The sequence below is a fragment of the Hydra viridissima genome, unplaced genomic scaffold, assembly GCF_058129835.1.
Source record: "Hydra viridissima isolate aposymbiotic clone 2 unplaced genomic scaffold, HvirCarnegie_v1 scaffold_2, whole genome shotgun sequence".
NCBI lineage: Eukaryota > Metazoa > Cnidaria > Hydrozoa > Anthoathecata > Hydridae > Hydra > Hydra viridissima.
In genome coordinates this window covers 7,211,611-7,229,634 of record NW_028324301.1, presented here as the reverse complement: position 1 = coordinate 7,229,634, position 18,024 = coordinate 7,211,611, and the positions used below count along the sequence as shown (strand labels likewise).

General features: G+C 30.1%; 2 protein-coding genes across 2 annotated transcripts; one reads left to right on the top strand and one right to left on the bottom strand.

The window, feature by feature from the left end:
* Positions 1-5,091: 5,091 nt before the first annotated feature.
* On the bottom strand, positions 5,092-5,944 carry LOC149891725 (uncharacterized). The gene is made up of 2 exons (XM_090077559.1): positions 5,534-5,944; positions 5,092-5,414 (listed from the first exon to the last, which is right to left on the bottom strand). The coding sequence occupies exons 1-2, from the start codon at positions 5,835-5,837 to the stop codon at positions 5,191-5,193; spliced, it is 528 nt and encodes a 175-aa protein (XP_089933685.1). The 5' UTR covers positions 5,838-5,944; the 3' UTR covers positions 5,092-5,190.
* An 11,317-nt stretch (positions 5,945-17,261) lies between these two features.
* LOC145185964 (NTF2-related export protein 2-like) lies at positions 17,262-17,890 on the top strand. Its single transcript, XM_090077565.1, has one exon. It carries the CDS (start codon positions 17,302-17,304, stop codon positions 17,713-17,715), a length of 414 nt encoding a protein of 137 aa, XP_089933691.1. The 5' UTR covers positions 17,262-17,301; the 3' UTR covers positions 17,716-17,890.
* The last annotated feature ends 134 nt before the right edge of the window (positions 17,891-18,024 follow it).

Here is an 18,024-nt window from a genome sequence, read left to right as displayed (position 1 = left end):
TGATTTTCAGGTCCATGTTTTTATATTTTTATGAATCAGCATAAAATTCTCTATCACAATCAAAAATAAAAAAAAGGGGGGGGGGGAGAAACTGCAGTAGCGCCTAAACACACACACAAACACAAACACACACACGCACACACACACACACACATACACAGGATTTGAATTTGAAAAAAGAAAATATAAACAAAAACAAAAACAGAGCTGTAATCGTAGATGGGGGTAATGGGTTTTGGCGGGTAAAATAGAATCAGATTGCCAAACACTTTCACTTATTCAATCACTTAATTGAATGGAGTCAGCGCTGCTGCGCAAACTATAGCATGCTATTTAACTAAAGTAAGTAGTGTCAGCAAGGCCTTTAACAAAAACCTGGTATTGAAATGTGTACGGTTTAAAAGTTTGAGTTGATAAAGTTGATTGAAAAAGTCAATGGGGAACAAAAAAAATTTTTTTCGATTTATTGCTATCAGCTCTAGTTTTTGAGATATTCAAGTTTTTCTGATCCATCGGTTCTATCGTTACATTATACTAAAAGACCATAGTTTACCAGTATATTTTTTCTTCATTGCATGCATTATAATCCTGATCAGGATTCGGTAAGACAACCCGTTCACATTGTGACAAGATGACAGTGTCAACTTGTACGAAACTACCAGTTATTTCATGAGTCGGATGAATCTGAGATTGAAACCGGTGGTGATCAAAAAGAAATAAACTTAGAAGGACCTTCATTTTCAAAATTCAGTCAGGAAGAATTGAATGACCTCATCATAGACCGGTCTGACAAAGAAGTTGTCAGAATTGTTGGCATCCAGACTGGTCGAAAAAAACTGTCTGTTACCAGATACAAAAGTTTCAGTGTATCGCAAAAGAGAAAATGATTTTCTTGTTTATTTCACAGAAGTGAATTAGGTGCACTCGAATAAACGCCTTGTGGCTGGCGGTTATTTATAGACAGTTCAAAATGCAGCCCTAAGTGTGTGCTTCTATACAACAGTAACAAATACAGGTCAGTAACGATTGGTCATTCAGTCGGAATGAAGGAAGATCATGCAACAATAGCCACTGTACTAGATAAGATAATGTACCGCAATCATCAATGGGTCATTCATGTGGATTTTAAAAATGGTAAATTTTCTTCTTGGTTAGCGATGCGGATATACCAAATTCCCATATTTTACATGTCTTCGGGACAGTCGAAATAAACAACAAAACTGGATAAGAAGACAGTGGCCGCCGAGAAAAACCGTGGCAATAGGCCAAAAAATATTACCGCAGAGCTATTGGTTGACCGAGAAAAGATAATACTACCTCCACTGCACATTAAACTGGGTTTGATGAAACAATTTGTTAAAGAATTGAACAAAGATGGTGCCTGTTTCAGGTACATATGTAAAAAGTTTCCATTACTGACCATGGAAAGGCTGAAAGCAGATATATTATTTCCGTAATATATATATATAAATATATAATATATATATAAAATATATATATATATAAAATATATATATACATAATATATATATACATAATATATATATATATATATATATATATATATATATATATATATATATATATATATATATATATATATATATATATATATTATGTATATATATTATGTATATAATTGCTCCGAAAACACATAGCAAAAGCAATTTCTCATTTTTATTCACACCGCCTAATGTTTGTCAGTTATAGCTTCAGATATTCCTGCCCTATCGGAAAAAAACACCAAAATTTGCAAGCTTTGGTCCGGTCAGATCCAGATGGAACTGAGCAAATTACATCTGCTATTATTAGCTCAAAGGATGCATCTCCAGAAGGAACTCTCCGCCTGAGTCAAACAAGAGGATGATATTTATTTCCATTAACACCAGGTTATAATACACCTCTGCACAATTCCAAAACTTTTGTTTTCAAAAAATATTTAAATTAACCACAAGTGATCACATTTAGTAAGCGTTTTCTAGTTTATCTTATTTGATTTGTTGAGGCCCAGCATCTGAACACAAATCAGATTTAGCACTTACAACGTAAAACTTGTTGAACATTTGACTATCTAATACAGGAATGAGATAACTTGCCTCTACACTGAACAAAGCAACAGAAACTCCACTTGTTGAACATTTTTTTCAGCAAAAATTTGAAGCTGCTGCAAAATCATTGACAAATTTTTTTCAACTCTCAGTTGTCCAAACTTTTTTTCAACTCTCAGTTGTCCAAATTTCAAGCTAAAAAAGAAAAAGTTCAAAAATAGAAATAAATTGTTCACTGTAAAAACATTGATATGTACACATATAAAATTATCTGTGAATTCAATCCCATTTAATCAAATATCCTTGTTGATGACAATCACTCAGAGTTTGGAACTTCCAGAGGTTTTGGCTCAATGAAGGAAAAATTTGAAGCATTTGTTGCTGTTGGATTAGATACAAAGTCTGCATAAGATTTTGGCGATCTAGTCGATGGCTCAGCACTCATTTTGGATGTGATTCCACCAATGGAACTCCATCTTTTTCTTGAAACTGTCAATCATCTTTTAAGAATTTTTCAGACTTGTGACAACATTGTTGCACATTCAGCTCCAGCCATATCATGGTGGACACTGTACTGAAAATAAATGTCATAAACTTTTGCAAAATCTTGACATTCTCCGAAGACTAGCAGAAAAGGCTTGTACCTATTAAGAATTCGGTTTTATTGAAACTCTCAGACATTTCAAAGGAGTTGTGTTTTAATGTTTTGGAACAACACCTCAGGAAGATTTTAAGGACACAATTCATTCCTTCAAAATCTCTTTCTTATTCTCGGAGAGAACCTGCAGAGTGAGATGTTGGGAAAAATATCGGTTAGCCTGGTTTAATAGTTAATGGAGCTACTTATTTCTCAATCTATTTTTATCAACTGAGATAAGATGTATTTAATATTTACGATTTTCTTTGTAAGTATAGTCATCTTTTTTTTTTTCAAAAAAATCATCAAAAATTAGGGTGCGGGTTCGATAAGTAAAAATGAAATTTTACTCAACCGTGCGTAGGTAAACACGAAAAATATTGGATTAATAATTAACAATAAAATATTTAAAAAAAGTGCGGGTCATACACAAGTGTATACAGTATATACTCATACTATATGAATTGTTACAAATAACATTAGATTGTTACACTGTTCCCAACTTTCTTAAAATTGACATATCTTGAGGCTATATTGATCTGCCTTGATTTAATTTTTCGATACAACTGCCACAATGTTCAACAAAATTATCTTATAATCTTTTTGGATGACTTATCCAGTATGCGAACTGATGCAATTTTAGCAGTCAGTCAAGTAACTTTTATGAGTAGGCAAGTTTTGGAAAATGCTAAATTTCTTTATCATCATTTATTAAAAGACCAATTCTTTCACGAGTGAAAGAATTTGAAATTTAAATACAAAAAAAGTGGTAATCTTTAAATTTTAGGTTAACATTTTGTTTTTACAAAAGTCATGTAGCAGAATTGTTTACAAACTGATTACTTTGAATTATCAATAGACTTCCATTAGAATATGAAAGATTTTTTTTAAAAAAATATTTTTCTGTAGTATCCTTTCACACAGGTTTTCAATGGAAAAAATATTGCTTAAAAACATATTTATTTCAGAGGTATTTTAATAACGAATAGCTTTGCAACCATTTTTTTCTTTCATTTGGAGATTTTCACTTAAGTTTCACATGACAAGGCCTGTGTAATTGGCTATGATTACCTAAAATAAAATTTATACCATATGTAGGTGGCGTCAATACGTTTATTATAATACATTCTAAAACTTGCTAAAAATAAAACAACGACAATTACTATAAAAAAAAATCAACAATAAAAAAAAACAAAAAACACTACAAAGAAATTAAAATAATCCATTCTAAGGTTTGGCAAAAAAAAAAAAATAATAAAAGCACAACAGAAAAACAAAAACACTGAAGCAAAAAATGCAAGAAAAGAAAAATATTTTTTATTAAAATAAAATTTTTAAAACAAAAAAAACACTTGACCACTCTTTATACTTTGAAATGTTTAATTTTAATACGCCTCTATGCTAAAATTTTGCTAAGTATAAAGACTTACAATAAATAAAACTAAAACAAAATTTTAAAACTTTCAAGAAAATTCTCTATGTTTCCTTTAACACTTTTACATCAAAAGCAGAGAAAAGAAAAATCAAAAGTTAAATGTAAAAAAAGTGTAAAAGTATTTTCTAACCTTTAGGCCCTAGCATAAAAAAATTCATATGAAACTGTTAATGCATTTACCAGTTTATCCATTAAAACCATCATAGTTTTGACTTTAAAAAGTTTAGTTTTTCAAATAATTCTGTTGTGTAAATTGACTTGGTCAAAATCACTTTTTAAACCATTTTCTAAACAATTTAAAATATCTCTCTAAATGCTGTTACAGTATGTGAATAAACAAAGTAACATAGAACACACATTTGATGCAGAGGAAGGCAGAAGAAAATTGCAAAGCTATTTTGAACAATCTAGAGATCTTGATCATTAAAAAACAATAATAAAATAATATTTCTAGGTACCCAATAAGTATAGATGTTTTAGTTAAAATAGTATAAGAATAGAATTTCCTTTAACCTTTCAAATTGAATTTCCCTAAAACCATGTATTAGAACTTTTAGTCTTATACTAGGTGTGTAATATTTTACATATTTCTGAATTTGGTTCTTAATAGTTTTGGAAGGTAGAAGAGAATTAACAATACTGCTTGTTAAAATTAGACAATTAAATGTATGCTTCTTTTTCAATTTTGTAAAGATATACATGAATCAAGTGATAAGAAAAATGCTATTGGATTTAAAAATTGTTTTGTAAAGATTTATACATTGATTTAAACAAAAACAAATACTGTAATATATAAAATGTTAATCATGTCAATCACCTATAAATACATATATATATATATACATACATTGTATATATATATATATATATATATATATATATATATATATATATATATATATATATATATATATATATATATATATATATATTATTTCTAAATATATTATGACTTTAGAAATAAGACACAATTATATCAATAAAATGTTTGCTCTAAAAAAATTTTTGAAAGTTTTTTAACAAAAGCAATGTCATAAAAGATGTCATAGAAGAAGCAAGCAAGCAATCTTTTATTGTGGTGTAGGTGGCACCAGGTTACTAGCCCCTGAAGTTGGGTTTGAAACTGATGCTCTGGGTCCATTTTTACGCCAATTAACAAAATAATACACAAATTCAAATAAAAATAGAAACATAGCAATCAAGCCAAAGGAACCTCCTGCCAAAGCACGATCATCATAACGTAGATATCTCATAGAAACAATACATGCAATTAGAAGTGATAGAACAGCAGTACCTAGAAAAACAATTTTTAAAAACTGTATTAATGATTTAAAACAAAACAGAAAATTTGATTTCAAACAAAAATGGAAAAGAAAAATCATTTAAAAAAACCAATTTAAAAAAATAGCATACCGCAACAAATAACAAATGCAGCATTGCTAATGAGAAGCAGGGGTAACCTTTTAAAAAGGTTTAATAAGTAAAGTATAAGGGTGATTAATACAGAAAGTGAAGCAGTTGATACCACAAACAAAAAAAATTTAACATTTGAAGATTCACCACCCTCTGAAAATGGGATACTACCCATTACAGCTAATGCCAGCAACAATACTACAAACTCAGCAAGTTTCAGTAATCCTAATGGAGTGCGTACCCAAGCAAATGTGATCCATCTTCGCCACCCTGTCTGCGATGGACTTGCATCAAAGTCAGACATTTTAAATATCTATGTATCATATTATATATGAAGATATATGTAATTATGTATGTATGTATGTATGTATGTATGTATGTATGTATGTATGTATGTATGTATGTATGTATGTATGTATGTATGTACGTATGTATGTATGCATGCATGCATACATGCATATATGGATGCGTGCATGTATGGATGCACGGATGTATGGATGCATGCATGTATGCATGTATGTATCAATATCTTTTATGCTTTTACTTTTAAAAATATCAAATATATTGATATTTTTAAAATAAAGTTATTTTGTTTTTATAAACATGAAATATATTAATATTGAATTATAGGTCAAAAATTAGCGCTACTCGACTTTCTCTTTCAACCCCAAAACACACACCCCTCCTTCCTATTTTCATGATTGTTTATGATAATAAATTTCATGCTGATTAAGAATCATATAAATACATAGGTCTCAAATCAATGCAAAGTGCTCTAATTTGAAGTTCAAAAATGTACAAAAAAAATCGCTACTATTCGCCATCTTGAATAAACTTAGCTTGATTTTGTTTTCAAAAGCAAAACATAACCGGCCTGGTTTTTACTATAAAAAAAATGTTTTTGGTTTAATATAGGCACGAAAGTTCTTTCCGCTGTAACGAGATATACAAACGCTGTAAAACATTATACTCTTGAGAAACATGTCTCTTCTTGACAATTTTCTAACTTATTCAATAGAAATCTTAAAAGATGTTCTAGGTAACAAAGTAAGAATCCAGTAATAACAAATTGACGAGATAAACTTAACGTAATTGAATTCCCAAAACGTCCTATTATTTGAAATGTGTTTTAGAAGATAAAAACTATGTTGTTCATACTAAAAAGATAACTTTTAGATAAAAATAATCATTATTCAAGATGGTGAATAGTAACGATTAGTGAACGGAAACTTTCGGCTTCGGCCGAAACCGAAACCGGATTTCTGGTTCAACAATTTTTTACTCTTCCGGTTTCGGCCGAAATTTCGGTTCAAACCACTACCGCAATGAACCGAAACTTTTATAAGATTTTTTTAAATTCAGAGTGGAATCATGACGATTTCCTAATTGTAATCGTTTGTTTGTAAATCAATTTTTAATTATAACAATTGTAGAAATTTTAATTGAAATTACGTTAGATAAATTGATTCAAGTTGCTATTCTCAAATCATTCTTTAAATGAATTAACATTTAAGTGAAGTAACCAAAATCAATAATTTCATCAAAAGTTTCTCAGTGTTAAATTCTATAATAGAAAATAATCGAAAGAAAAGCTATTTGTGGAATCATTTTACCTTAACAGCCAGTGATTCCAAATACGGAACTTGAAATATCTGCAATTTGAAAATATCTCGCGGATCGCACAATCAAAAACTTCAATCACTTAGCGGACTTTCATCACATTTAAGAAGTCGACATCCACAGCTTACTCTAAAAAATCTCCTAACTGAAAAAGCAATACTCACAACTACCGGCAGTCCTGAAAATATACCAACTTCAGATCAACTTGAACCTATTACAATTTAAAAAAAAAACAACACCCTTATTTGACATCAGATCAACGGCAGAGGACTGAAATGTTGCAGTTTACAATGTATTGCTGGGTTGACAATAGCTCAAAAATTGATTCAAACTTCGAAGAAGGTATGAAGTTTCATAGATCTATATTTGAAATGATTATCCTCTATTTACAGCCTTGGTCAGTTGTGAATAATCCGGGATTTTTACGCCATCATGCAGTTTTTAAGCCACACTTTGACATTGGAAGTGAGAAGTACCACCGTAGCATTCTCAATCCAACCAATCAAAAGATTAAGCTTGTAACGAAAATTATGCTTAACGAAAAAAATGTTGAAACAGTTTCCATCTGTCTGGAGCTCTTCTTTAGATCCCAAGAAGCCTTTCAAGCTGCTAAAAAACAAGTTTTTTTGGAATTAGTTCGTATTTTGGAATTAGACAGTTCAAATTTGAGCCAACATGAAACTATTCCTGTAATGAAAACTAACTCTATTGAGAACACTGGGTTTTCTTCAATGATGCAAAATATCATTGCACAGTCACAAAGTTCAAGGTCCAAAAAACCAACTTAAAAATTGGCAAGGGAGGTTTTAAACGAGTACCTAGAAAGCCCAACATCTTCATGCTGTTTAGAGTTTTGGAAAGAGTATAAAGAGAAAACGACATTAAAAGTAAAGTTTGGTTTGGCAAAAGTAGCAAAGAGATTCATTACACAAAGAAACAAACTTTTGGCAGAAAACATGGAAAAAGACATATTATACTTTTTATTATATAATGTTACATGGTAATTGTTTAGATATACGTAAAATGGGCTTTTCTTCGCTTTGATTTGGTGATCATTCGATTTTCCAGTTTCAGTTGAAATTTCGGCTTCGGTTACGGCTTTAATAAACCGAAATTTTGGTACTTTCGGTTTCGGTCGATCACTAGTAACGATTTTTGTATATTTTGTACTTTCAACTTCAAATTAGAGCACTTTACATTGATTTTGATATCTATTTATTTATACTATTCTTAATCAGCATAAAATCATAATCAATCATAAAAATAGAAGAGAGGGAGGTGGGGAGAAAGTTGAGTGGCGCCAAAAAATTAGCGTTTGTCATCCCAGTAGCGCCATTTTTTCGGTACTCTCCAAAAAAGTTTTTAAATGCACTTTAGGAGATAATTAGGGCTCGTACACCTTTATCATTTTAGAGCAAAATTTATACACATTATTGGAATTTAGTTTAAAAAAAAAAGATTTTCATTTCATACACCGCATTTTAATATTGATTTTACAGAATAAGTAGCATAGAAATTCGAGACTACAATGCAAACTGCAAGAAAATGATTTTGTTAATGCATTAAAAATTACTATTTGGAAAGCTTTGAATGAGACTAGGAATTTTGGTTCGAAACGTGGAAACGAGGTAAAACCTCATTTTCAAATTTTATAAAGAGCGAATTCTTTTTTTAAGACAATTATAAAAGTGTTCGTTTTGTTTTTACTGCTCTGCTCAACAAACTATATTGATCCGAATAAAACCTGGACATTGCAACGGCTTCAAGAAATCAGTATCCTTTAAGGTGGTAGACTGCTAAAAAAAAAATTTTAAAATCTGACATTATTCCAATTGATTTTCTCATTTTAAACACGATAAATAGGATTAAAAAAAAAAAAATTTTTTTTTTTTTTCCTCTTTCTAATTTTTGGGCAAATTTAAGTGTTTTTAGGCCTAAAAAGTGCAAAGTTCTTGGAAAAGATATCTCAAAAAGTAAAATATATCAAGTCTCAAAATTTTACAGTTGTGTACCTTTTAAGTAGATAAATGTCCTGAGATAAACAAAAAATTTGAATCTTTTTCAATTTCGATGCACCATAAGCTTTTTCTATGCGTCTAAATTTAGGCCAAATTCCTGACCCCAAAACAGCCCAAAAAATTTAATTTTAATTTTTATCCAAAATTTCTTTATCTCAGGACATAAAGCTCATAAAAATGAACATCTGTACAAAATTTCAAATCAATTGGACAAATACAGCTCCCGCAATCTTATCCAGAATATGAAAAACTTTACAACAGAGAAAAATGCAAATAAAACTTTATATTTTGAAAATACAAATATATTAACACTTGAAAACAGGTTAAACCCCCCCCCCCCTTTTCATATAATGTTCCTTCTTCATCATTGTGCTTATCATCAAACCCCTTCCTTGTTGCTCTAAGCTTTTTTCTTTGTTTTTTAAACTTTTCAGATGATTTTATGTCCATAAGCTTTTCACGTAGCACATCACTATTTTGAAAACCGTTTTTAGTAAAATGTCCTGGTAAAATTCCTAAACTGTGAAGAACATCTATCATACCAGTTTTACCATCATTAAACTGTATGACAGCAGATGCAACACTAATTTCAAGTGTTGACCTACCCACGTACACATTTTTTGGGCATTTTGTCCAAATTACATTATTGAGCGATTCATTTGCATTCTGTGTTTCTCCATCAAGACATCTTTTTAATAACTTGTTTGCACCAAGATCTTTGTGTGAAAAAATAGGTTTTATAATTTCACAAACAGCTTCTGGAATGTTTATACTGTTTTTATAAGTCAAAGTTTGATTAATCTTGTCCCTTTGATATTTACACCACGAATCGCTAGTACGAGGACAATACTTATGGCGTTCTTCATCGCTGCTGCTTTCAGAACAGTGATGAATTAGTCCTGCTATGGATTTTTTCATGCCATACAAATTCCCTTTGTTTTGTCGTATACTCATTCCATAATAGTTTTGCAATTTACTAATGACTTTATCTGTCATCCTTCCTTTTCCAGTAAGTCTTTTACCATCTTTTAAAACTTTTCCCTTGTACAATACTTTAAGAGAGCGTAAACGAGACCCAACTCTTTTTTGAACATGACTGACACATTCACTTTTTTCAATTTTATACCCTGGGTAAACATTATTACTTTCTATATTTTGGTAAGACTTACTGTCACCATCACCACAGTATTTTGTATAACGCAGTTTGTTAAAAACAGTTGATCGTTTAAATATTTGCAATGCCCCAATAGCTTCCATTGCACCTGCACTACCTTTGTGATTAATTGGGCAAATATGTGATTCTACCCAGTCATTGTATCCCGGTATATCTTTGTTTCTCTGCCAATATTGGCAACTTTTACAATCCTTTATGAGAGTTTGAGTGTCAACACACTTCCCATTACTAATAGCTGTAACAACACCGTTCAGTGAGGAAAAACCGCGTCGCTGCCACGTTCCATCAACACTTACAGTAACATTTTTTATATCAGGGTCACCAATAGTAGACTCACTTGTACGTTGTGCTTGTGCAGCTGCTCGCTTCATTGAATCTTGGGCAACTTTGATATAAGACGAATGCAATTTATAGACAATGTTATTGTATGTTTTTTTTTGCATTGGTGGTGAACTGTTTATTATGTTACAAAAACTTTCCATTGCAGCATAACCTTTTCCAATTTCTCTGAAAGCTACACACATTCTGATATTAATGTCAAACGATTTCATGCCTTGTGTTTCATTATCACTGTTTTTTTCAATTTTTTTTGAGGTAAAAAACTCATTTTGCCATTGACATTTTTTTGCAGTGCAAGACAAAACAAGTTGATGTGAAAATCCTTTCTTTCTTGATAAATCATTATTCAATTTTATTAAAGATTGGCATTTTGGACAAGAACCAACAAGATTTAAAATTGAACTCAAGACATCAGAATTAAATATAATGTAACATTCAGGATTACTATCTTGACTAATACTTGGAGTATCAGAAGTAGGTAAATTTAACTTTTCAGCAGATGCTGATTTGCTTGAAGAAGTATTTGTTAGAGATGTATTATTTGATGTATTATTTGAACTTGAAGTAGTATATTCAGAAGTCAAGTGAATTTTATTCGCAAGTAATCTATAACATTTACGTTTTTTGCTTTTAGACTTATTTCTTCTTTCTGCAGAACCCATGTTGATAGTATGCACTTTTATCGAGTTAATATATAGTAATAAACCAATTCAACAACGTTGTTCTTTCACACCATGTCATTTAAACATAGAAAAACAAAAAACAAAGAAGTAGCTATTGGTTTGAGTGCTTAGATTTTGTAAAATTTAGTTAAAATTTTATGAAATATGGTTGGAAAGAGACCGTGTTTTTGATCCCAGAAAATGAAAATGTAATGTTTTCCATCAAAGAATGAATACGTTATATGTATAGACCAGATGGACACACGTGTACAATTGCATGAAAAATAATTCAGTCACAAATTAAACTTTAAAACTGTTTTCGCAAAAAACGAATAGAAATTCAATGATATGATAAAATGATAATAGTTCCATTAGTAATGTTCGCGAAAATTCTATAACTATTTTATGATTTTTACAAACAAGTCGAGATCAGAGACTAATGCTTATCAAAAGATAACTGGTAAAACCTGTTTTAGAGGGCCATGACTAAGAGGTCGAAACAAAAGCACTAAATGAACTTGAAGATAAAATCTTCATTTTTGTTTTAAAGTTTTTCGACAAGAGTTTTTGAAGATTGATAAAAGATTTTATGGGAGAATCAATAGGAGAATTTATGGGAGATTTTTAAAAAGAGATTTTTTGATAAAACGAGGAAAAAGTTTTGAAAGAAGAGACAAAGAAAAAAAAAAAGGATATTTTCAAAGAGAAAAAGAAGATATTGTGTCATTATCACTTCATTTATATTACGATTGAGGAATTATTATATTGCTACTGGCTATATAAAGATTTTGTTGTTAAGCTTTCTGTAGGTCTAAAGTCTTTGAAGTCTAGGAGTCTACTGTTACACGAACCATACACGAACCGCACACATCCACACAACACTAAGGGCAATCCAACAACTGAATAATAAACACTTAAACACCTTAACATAACTAAACAAAGCAAACACATTCCCCAAAGCTTAAGCAACATCTCTGCCCTATTCAAAGTTAACGTCATATCGAACATGTCGCTGTAACGGCTTAATTTTAGTGTAAAGTTACTTATGCGTGTTATATGTGTTTTAAATAAAAGTAAAACCTTGCGTGTTATGTGTGTTTTAAATAAAAGTAAAACATCAGAACCAGAGCCTAAAAGTCAGTTGAATAAATTGGAAGATTAGTTTTGGCCCCTCATTGAAACTCGTATAGGGGAAGTGGGGGCATAACCGCAAATGGAGGCATAACCGTTTTTCAACATTTCCCTTTGAAAAATGTTACCTAATATGGCAAAAAGCATGTCATGCGTCAGTAAATCAGTTTCCTTCATTTCGATTATGTCAAAAAGAACGCCTGTTGCGTTTCTGGGGAGTTGTACATAATAATATCTATTTTGATAAAAATATTATATTTACATCATATTTTTCCAGACCTTTTTTTTAGGATTAAGTAATATTTGATTACATATTTAACTCGAATATCATGTTTACGAATTTCTTTTTGCGTTATTTCATGAGCGTTTTTCACAAAAATTAATATTAAAGTTCTAAAGATATTGGTTGTGGCTACCACAGGTAAAAAATTTGGATGGATTGAGCTATATCACCATAACCTAAATTGAAAAAAATGTCATGGATAAAATAGCGAGCCGCAAGCGGTACATAGAAGTTAAGAAACCACGAGATGGCTGATGCTGATACCCGGGTGTTGTGATATTGCTAAATTTATCTGTTATCTATCTTGGAGGCAATTCAGAGTGAAGAGTCCTTTTTCAAGTGCCAGGCGCAATAATTGCGCTCGATGGATGGCAAAAGCCATATATGGGATTAAGATCTGGCTTTTCTGTAACCATTACTATGACGGCATCAGAAAAGAGAGGAACTTGTGACCTGGAAACTTTTGCTGTTTTATCATTAGGTGTATTTCAACTGTAATTGGAGATTAGTGCACCAATTACAGTTAAAGAACCCCCAATGACTTCAGGCTCATAATTTAACTTGTGAGATATCTACATTCCAGAGAGTCTGTTTAGAAGAAGAGATAGATATTACAGGCTATAGAAGATCCAGCTTCGGATCATTCACCAAAGCAGCCGAAACTTAAATTAACTGTGTTTCATGGTATATTTGATCTGAAGCAGTTTTGAATTCTTAAGACGTTCCGTGACCAGAATCCATCTGAATGAGAGGAAAACTAATCATTTCAGAAGACCTTAAGGGTCATAAAGGACAGGGCTGAGTGAGGTGTGACCCTCATTCAAAAGTTTAAAAAAACTTAACTACCGTGGAGGAACAATATACATACATCCATCCATCCATCCATCCATACATACATACATACATACATACATACATACATACATACATACATACATACATACATACATACATACATACATACATACATACATACATACATACATACATACATACATACATACATACATACATACATACATATGTACATACATACATACATACATACATACATACATACATACATATGTATGTACATACATACATACATACATACATACATACATACATACATACATACATACATACATACATACATACATACATACATACATACATACATACATACATACATACATACATACATATGTATGTACATACATACATACATATGTATGTACATACATACATATGTATGTATGTATGTACATACATACATACATATATATGTATGTACATATATATATATGTATGTACATACATACATATATATGTATGTACATATATATATATGTATGTACATACATACATATATATGTATGTATGTACATACATACATACATACATACATACATACATACATACATACATACATACATACATACATACATACATACATACATACATACATACATACATACATACAAACATATGTATGTACATACATACATACATACATACATACATACATACATACATACATACATACATACATACATACATACATACATATGTATGTACATACATACATACATACATACATACATACATACATACATACATACATACATACATACATACATACATACATACATACATACATACATACATATGTATGTACATACATACATACATATGTATGTACATACATACATATGTATGTATGTATGTACATACATACATACATATATATGTATGTACATATATATATATGTATGTACATACATACATATATATGTATGTACATATATATATATGTATGTACATACATACATATATATGTATGTATGTACATACATACATACATACATACATACATACATACATACATACATACATACATACATACATACATACATACATACATATGTATGTACATACATACATACATACATACATACATACATACATACATACATACATACATACATACATACATACATACATACATACATACATATGTATGTACATACATACATACATATGTATGTACATACATACATATGTATGTATGTATGTACATACATACATACATATATATGTATGTACATATATATATATGTATGTACATACATACATATATATGTATGTACATATATATATATGTATGTACATATATATATATATGTATGTACATACATACATATGTATGTATGTATGTACATACATACATACATACATACATACATACATACATACATACATACATACATACATACATACATACATACATACATACATACATACATACATACATACATACATACATACATACATACATACATACATACATACATACATACATACATACATACATACATAATGCTAATGTAATCAAAGTAATTGGTTGCACATTGGCAGCAAAAGTTCACCAAGTTGTAATGTATTTCAATATCCCTTTAGCAGTTAGTGAAATTTCATTATTTATTACTTACCAACATAACTACGAATTTGAATTGGACAGATTCTGGATTACACGCTACTAATCAATGTGTAAAGCTACCATCAATTCGGTGAATCTTTGGTTCCTTTCTGAATATCCACAAAGTAAAGAAAATAGCAGTTCGAGATGCTAGTTGATAGGCAATCAAAGTAACGTTTCCTTTCTGGGAAAAAGCTAGAATGCCCATTTAAGCAGCCAAACTTTGCACTGGACAAGATGGAAGCAGAAAAAATTTTAATAATATATATAATTATCAGGGAATACTATTATTAAGGGTTTAGTTCTACCAATGAAGTTGACAGACAGTGTGATTCGTGCATTCAAGCCTGCAAAAATTTTCCGTGATAATACAGACAAAATCAATCACAACCGTCATTCCTATGGTTAGAGAAATCTAAAATATTACGGTTCAAAAAACGTAGCTATCGAAATAACTAAAATAAATTTTATAAACAGTTTTCACAAAGTTTATCTCTGATAAACTTTACGTTCAAAATTTGTGATACTTTAAGAGTATCTTAAAAGATGGGGTGGGAATGGAGCTACAAAGAAGGTGGTATGCCGAAACTTGTCAAAGTTGTCAAAGATCAATAAATGCCGTATACTATGTCTGGTGTCAAAATCAATACAGATCACGGAGTACACCAAGATCATGGAGTAGCAACAGTTCTAGCAGCCTCGATGATACCAAGATCATGGAGTAGCATGTTAGGATCAGTTCTAGCAGCCTCGATGATACCAAGACTCTAATTCAATAGATTAAAACTCTTCCTCATTCACAGCCAAAAAGACACAGGAGTCATAGCCAAATTAATTTATGGCTAAGATGAGAAAAAGTATTTGGCCTACCACTTGACCAAGTTTTATTATTTTTATTACTAAGTCTAAACATATTTTGAGTAAAGTTTGTACATTTTCTTAAAACACTTTCACAATAGAAAGATAGTAGCATTGTTTTAAGGGCGATGTACAGGTTTCACCATTCAAAATTTTAACCCTTTTTCCAGGGCATTGGGTTACAATTACAAAAAAAAAAGAAAAGCAGTGGCATTGTTGTAAAGGAGTTGTACAAACTTCATCATCCAGAATTGTAATCTTATGCAAAGGGACTAAGTTAAAAAGAGTGCCAAATTAATTTATGGCTAAGATCGAGGCTATGACTAATGTGGATGGATCTCATATTAAGTAATTTGAAATTCATGTAAGATATGAAAATAGATTGCATTTGCTCAAATCATATGGTTGTTTTGAATTTTTTCTTATCCATAAAATCCACACTAATCACAAATAGTGCGGATTTTACAGTCGCATAATAAAGAATAAGATTATCTTGATAATTATCGGCTACCGTAATCAATTACATATTGCACATGGAGTTATCGAAAGCAAACAGAGGACATACACTACAACTTCCCTATATTGCATGTTTATTTCCCATCGAATTTTATTAAATATTTCTGATATACCAAATTTATAGAAAATAGTGGAGTACTAATGGAAATTAACAGATGGATTAATATTTGTTTGGTTTTTTTTAAACACTAATTTTTAAAACACAGAAGTTATTTATAACAATTCCTTTGTTTATAGCAGGACATTTACTTTAGATATGGTTTGTTCCTACAACCTATTCTAATTGATCGAAGAATAATACAAAAAGTCATATTTTTATACATGTCTTTTCTATGCTGCAATCTACAATAGCAGAAAATCAATATTTTCCTTTTATAAAACTATTTGACAGCATGGTTTATCTGAATTAAACCATGTGTTTCTATGAAAACATTTTCTTTAACATAATATAAATTTCATAAAAATATTACTTTATGTTAGTAAAAAGACTTAAAATGATAACATAATTCTTATTATAAATGAATAATAATTATATATATAATAATTCTTATTATAAATGTATAAAATGTAATAGGAATATATAATAGAATGAAAATGTAATTATTATTATAAATAACTAGAAGTAAGTATATAGTAGAATATTTTAATGTTTGTTTTCACTAAATTTTGATTCTTTTTTAAAATAAACTAATTACTTTAACATAAGATGGCATCTGCATTGGCTTCTGATTTTAAGTTACTATCAGATACCGCTTGCAATGCAGCAGAAGAGTTTAGTAATTTATATTACAGTACCTATGACAAGCAGCGACATCTTCTCCAGAAACTCTATACAGACATGTCTTCAGTGATTTGGAATGGAAATGGATATCATGGTCTTACAAGCATCAATGATCTATTCATCAATCTGCCAGTTACCTCTCATGAGCTATCAACTCTTGATTGTCAGCCGATATCTTCAATTGCTTGCCCTGATCGAACATCAATATTGTTGATATGTGAAGGTGCAGTAAAGTATGGAAATGACAAACAGAAGAAATATTTTACCCAAAAACTAATTTTGATGAATGTAAATGGCACTTGGAAAATTGCAAATGACTGTTTTCGTTTTATTGATTGACTTTTAAATGATGTGTTAAATAAAATATTCTGTTTAAATATTTAAATGTGATAAATAAAACATCAGATGTACTTTAAATATTTTCTTAAAACAGATGAAAGATTATTGATATTAGATGTAATAGTAGAGTTGCTTTTTTCAAAGCCATAGTTCTAGTTTTTTTAGGCTTGCCTGAAGCAATTATAAAAAATAAAGAAAATTATCTTGAGAGATTTTTCTGAGTTTGCTCTTTAAAGCACAATAATTCAGATAAATAGCTATAAATTTTTAAAAATAGTTTTCAAAAATCTAAATATCTTAAATTTACTA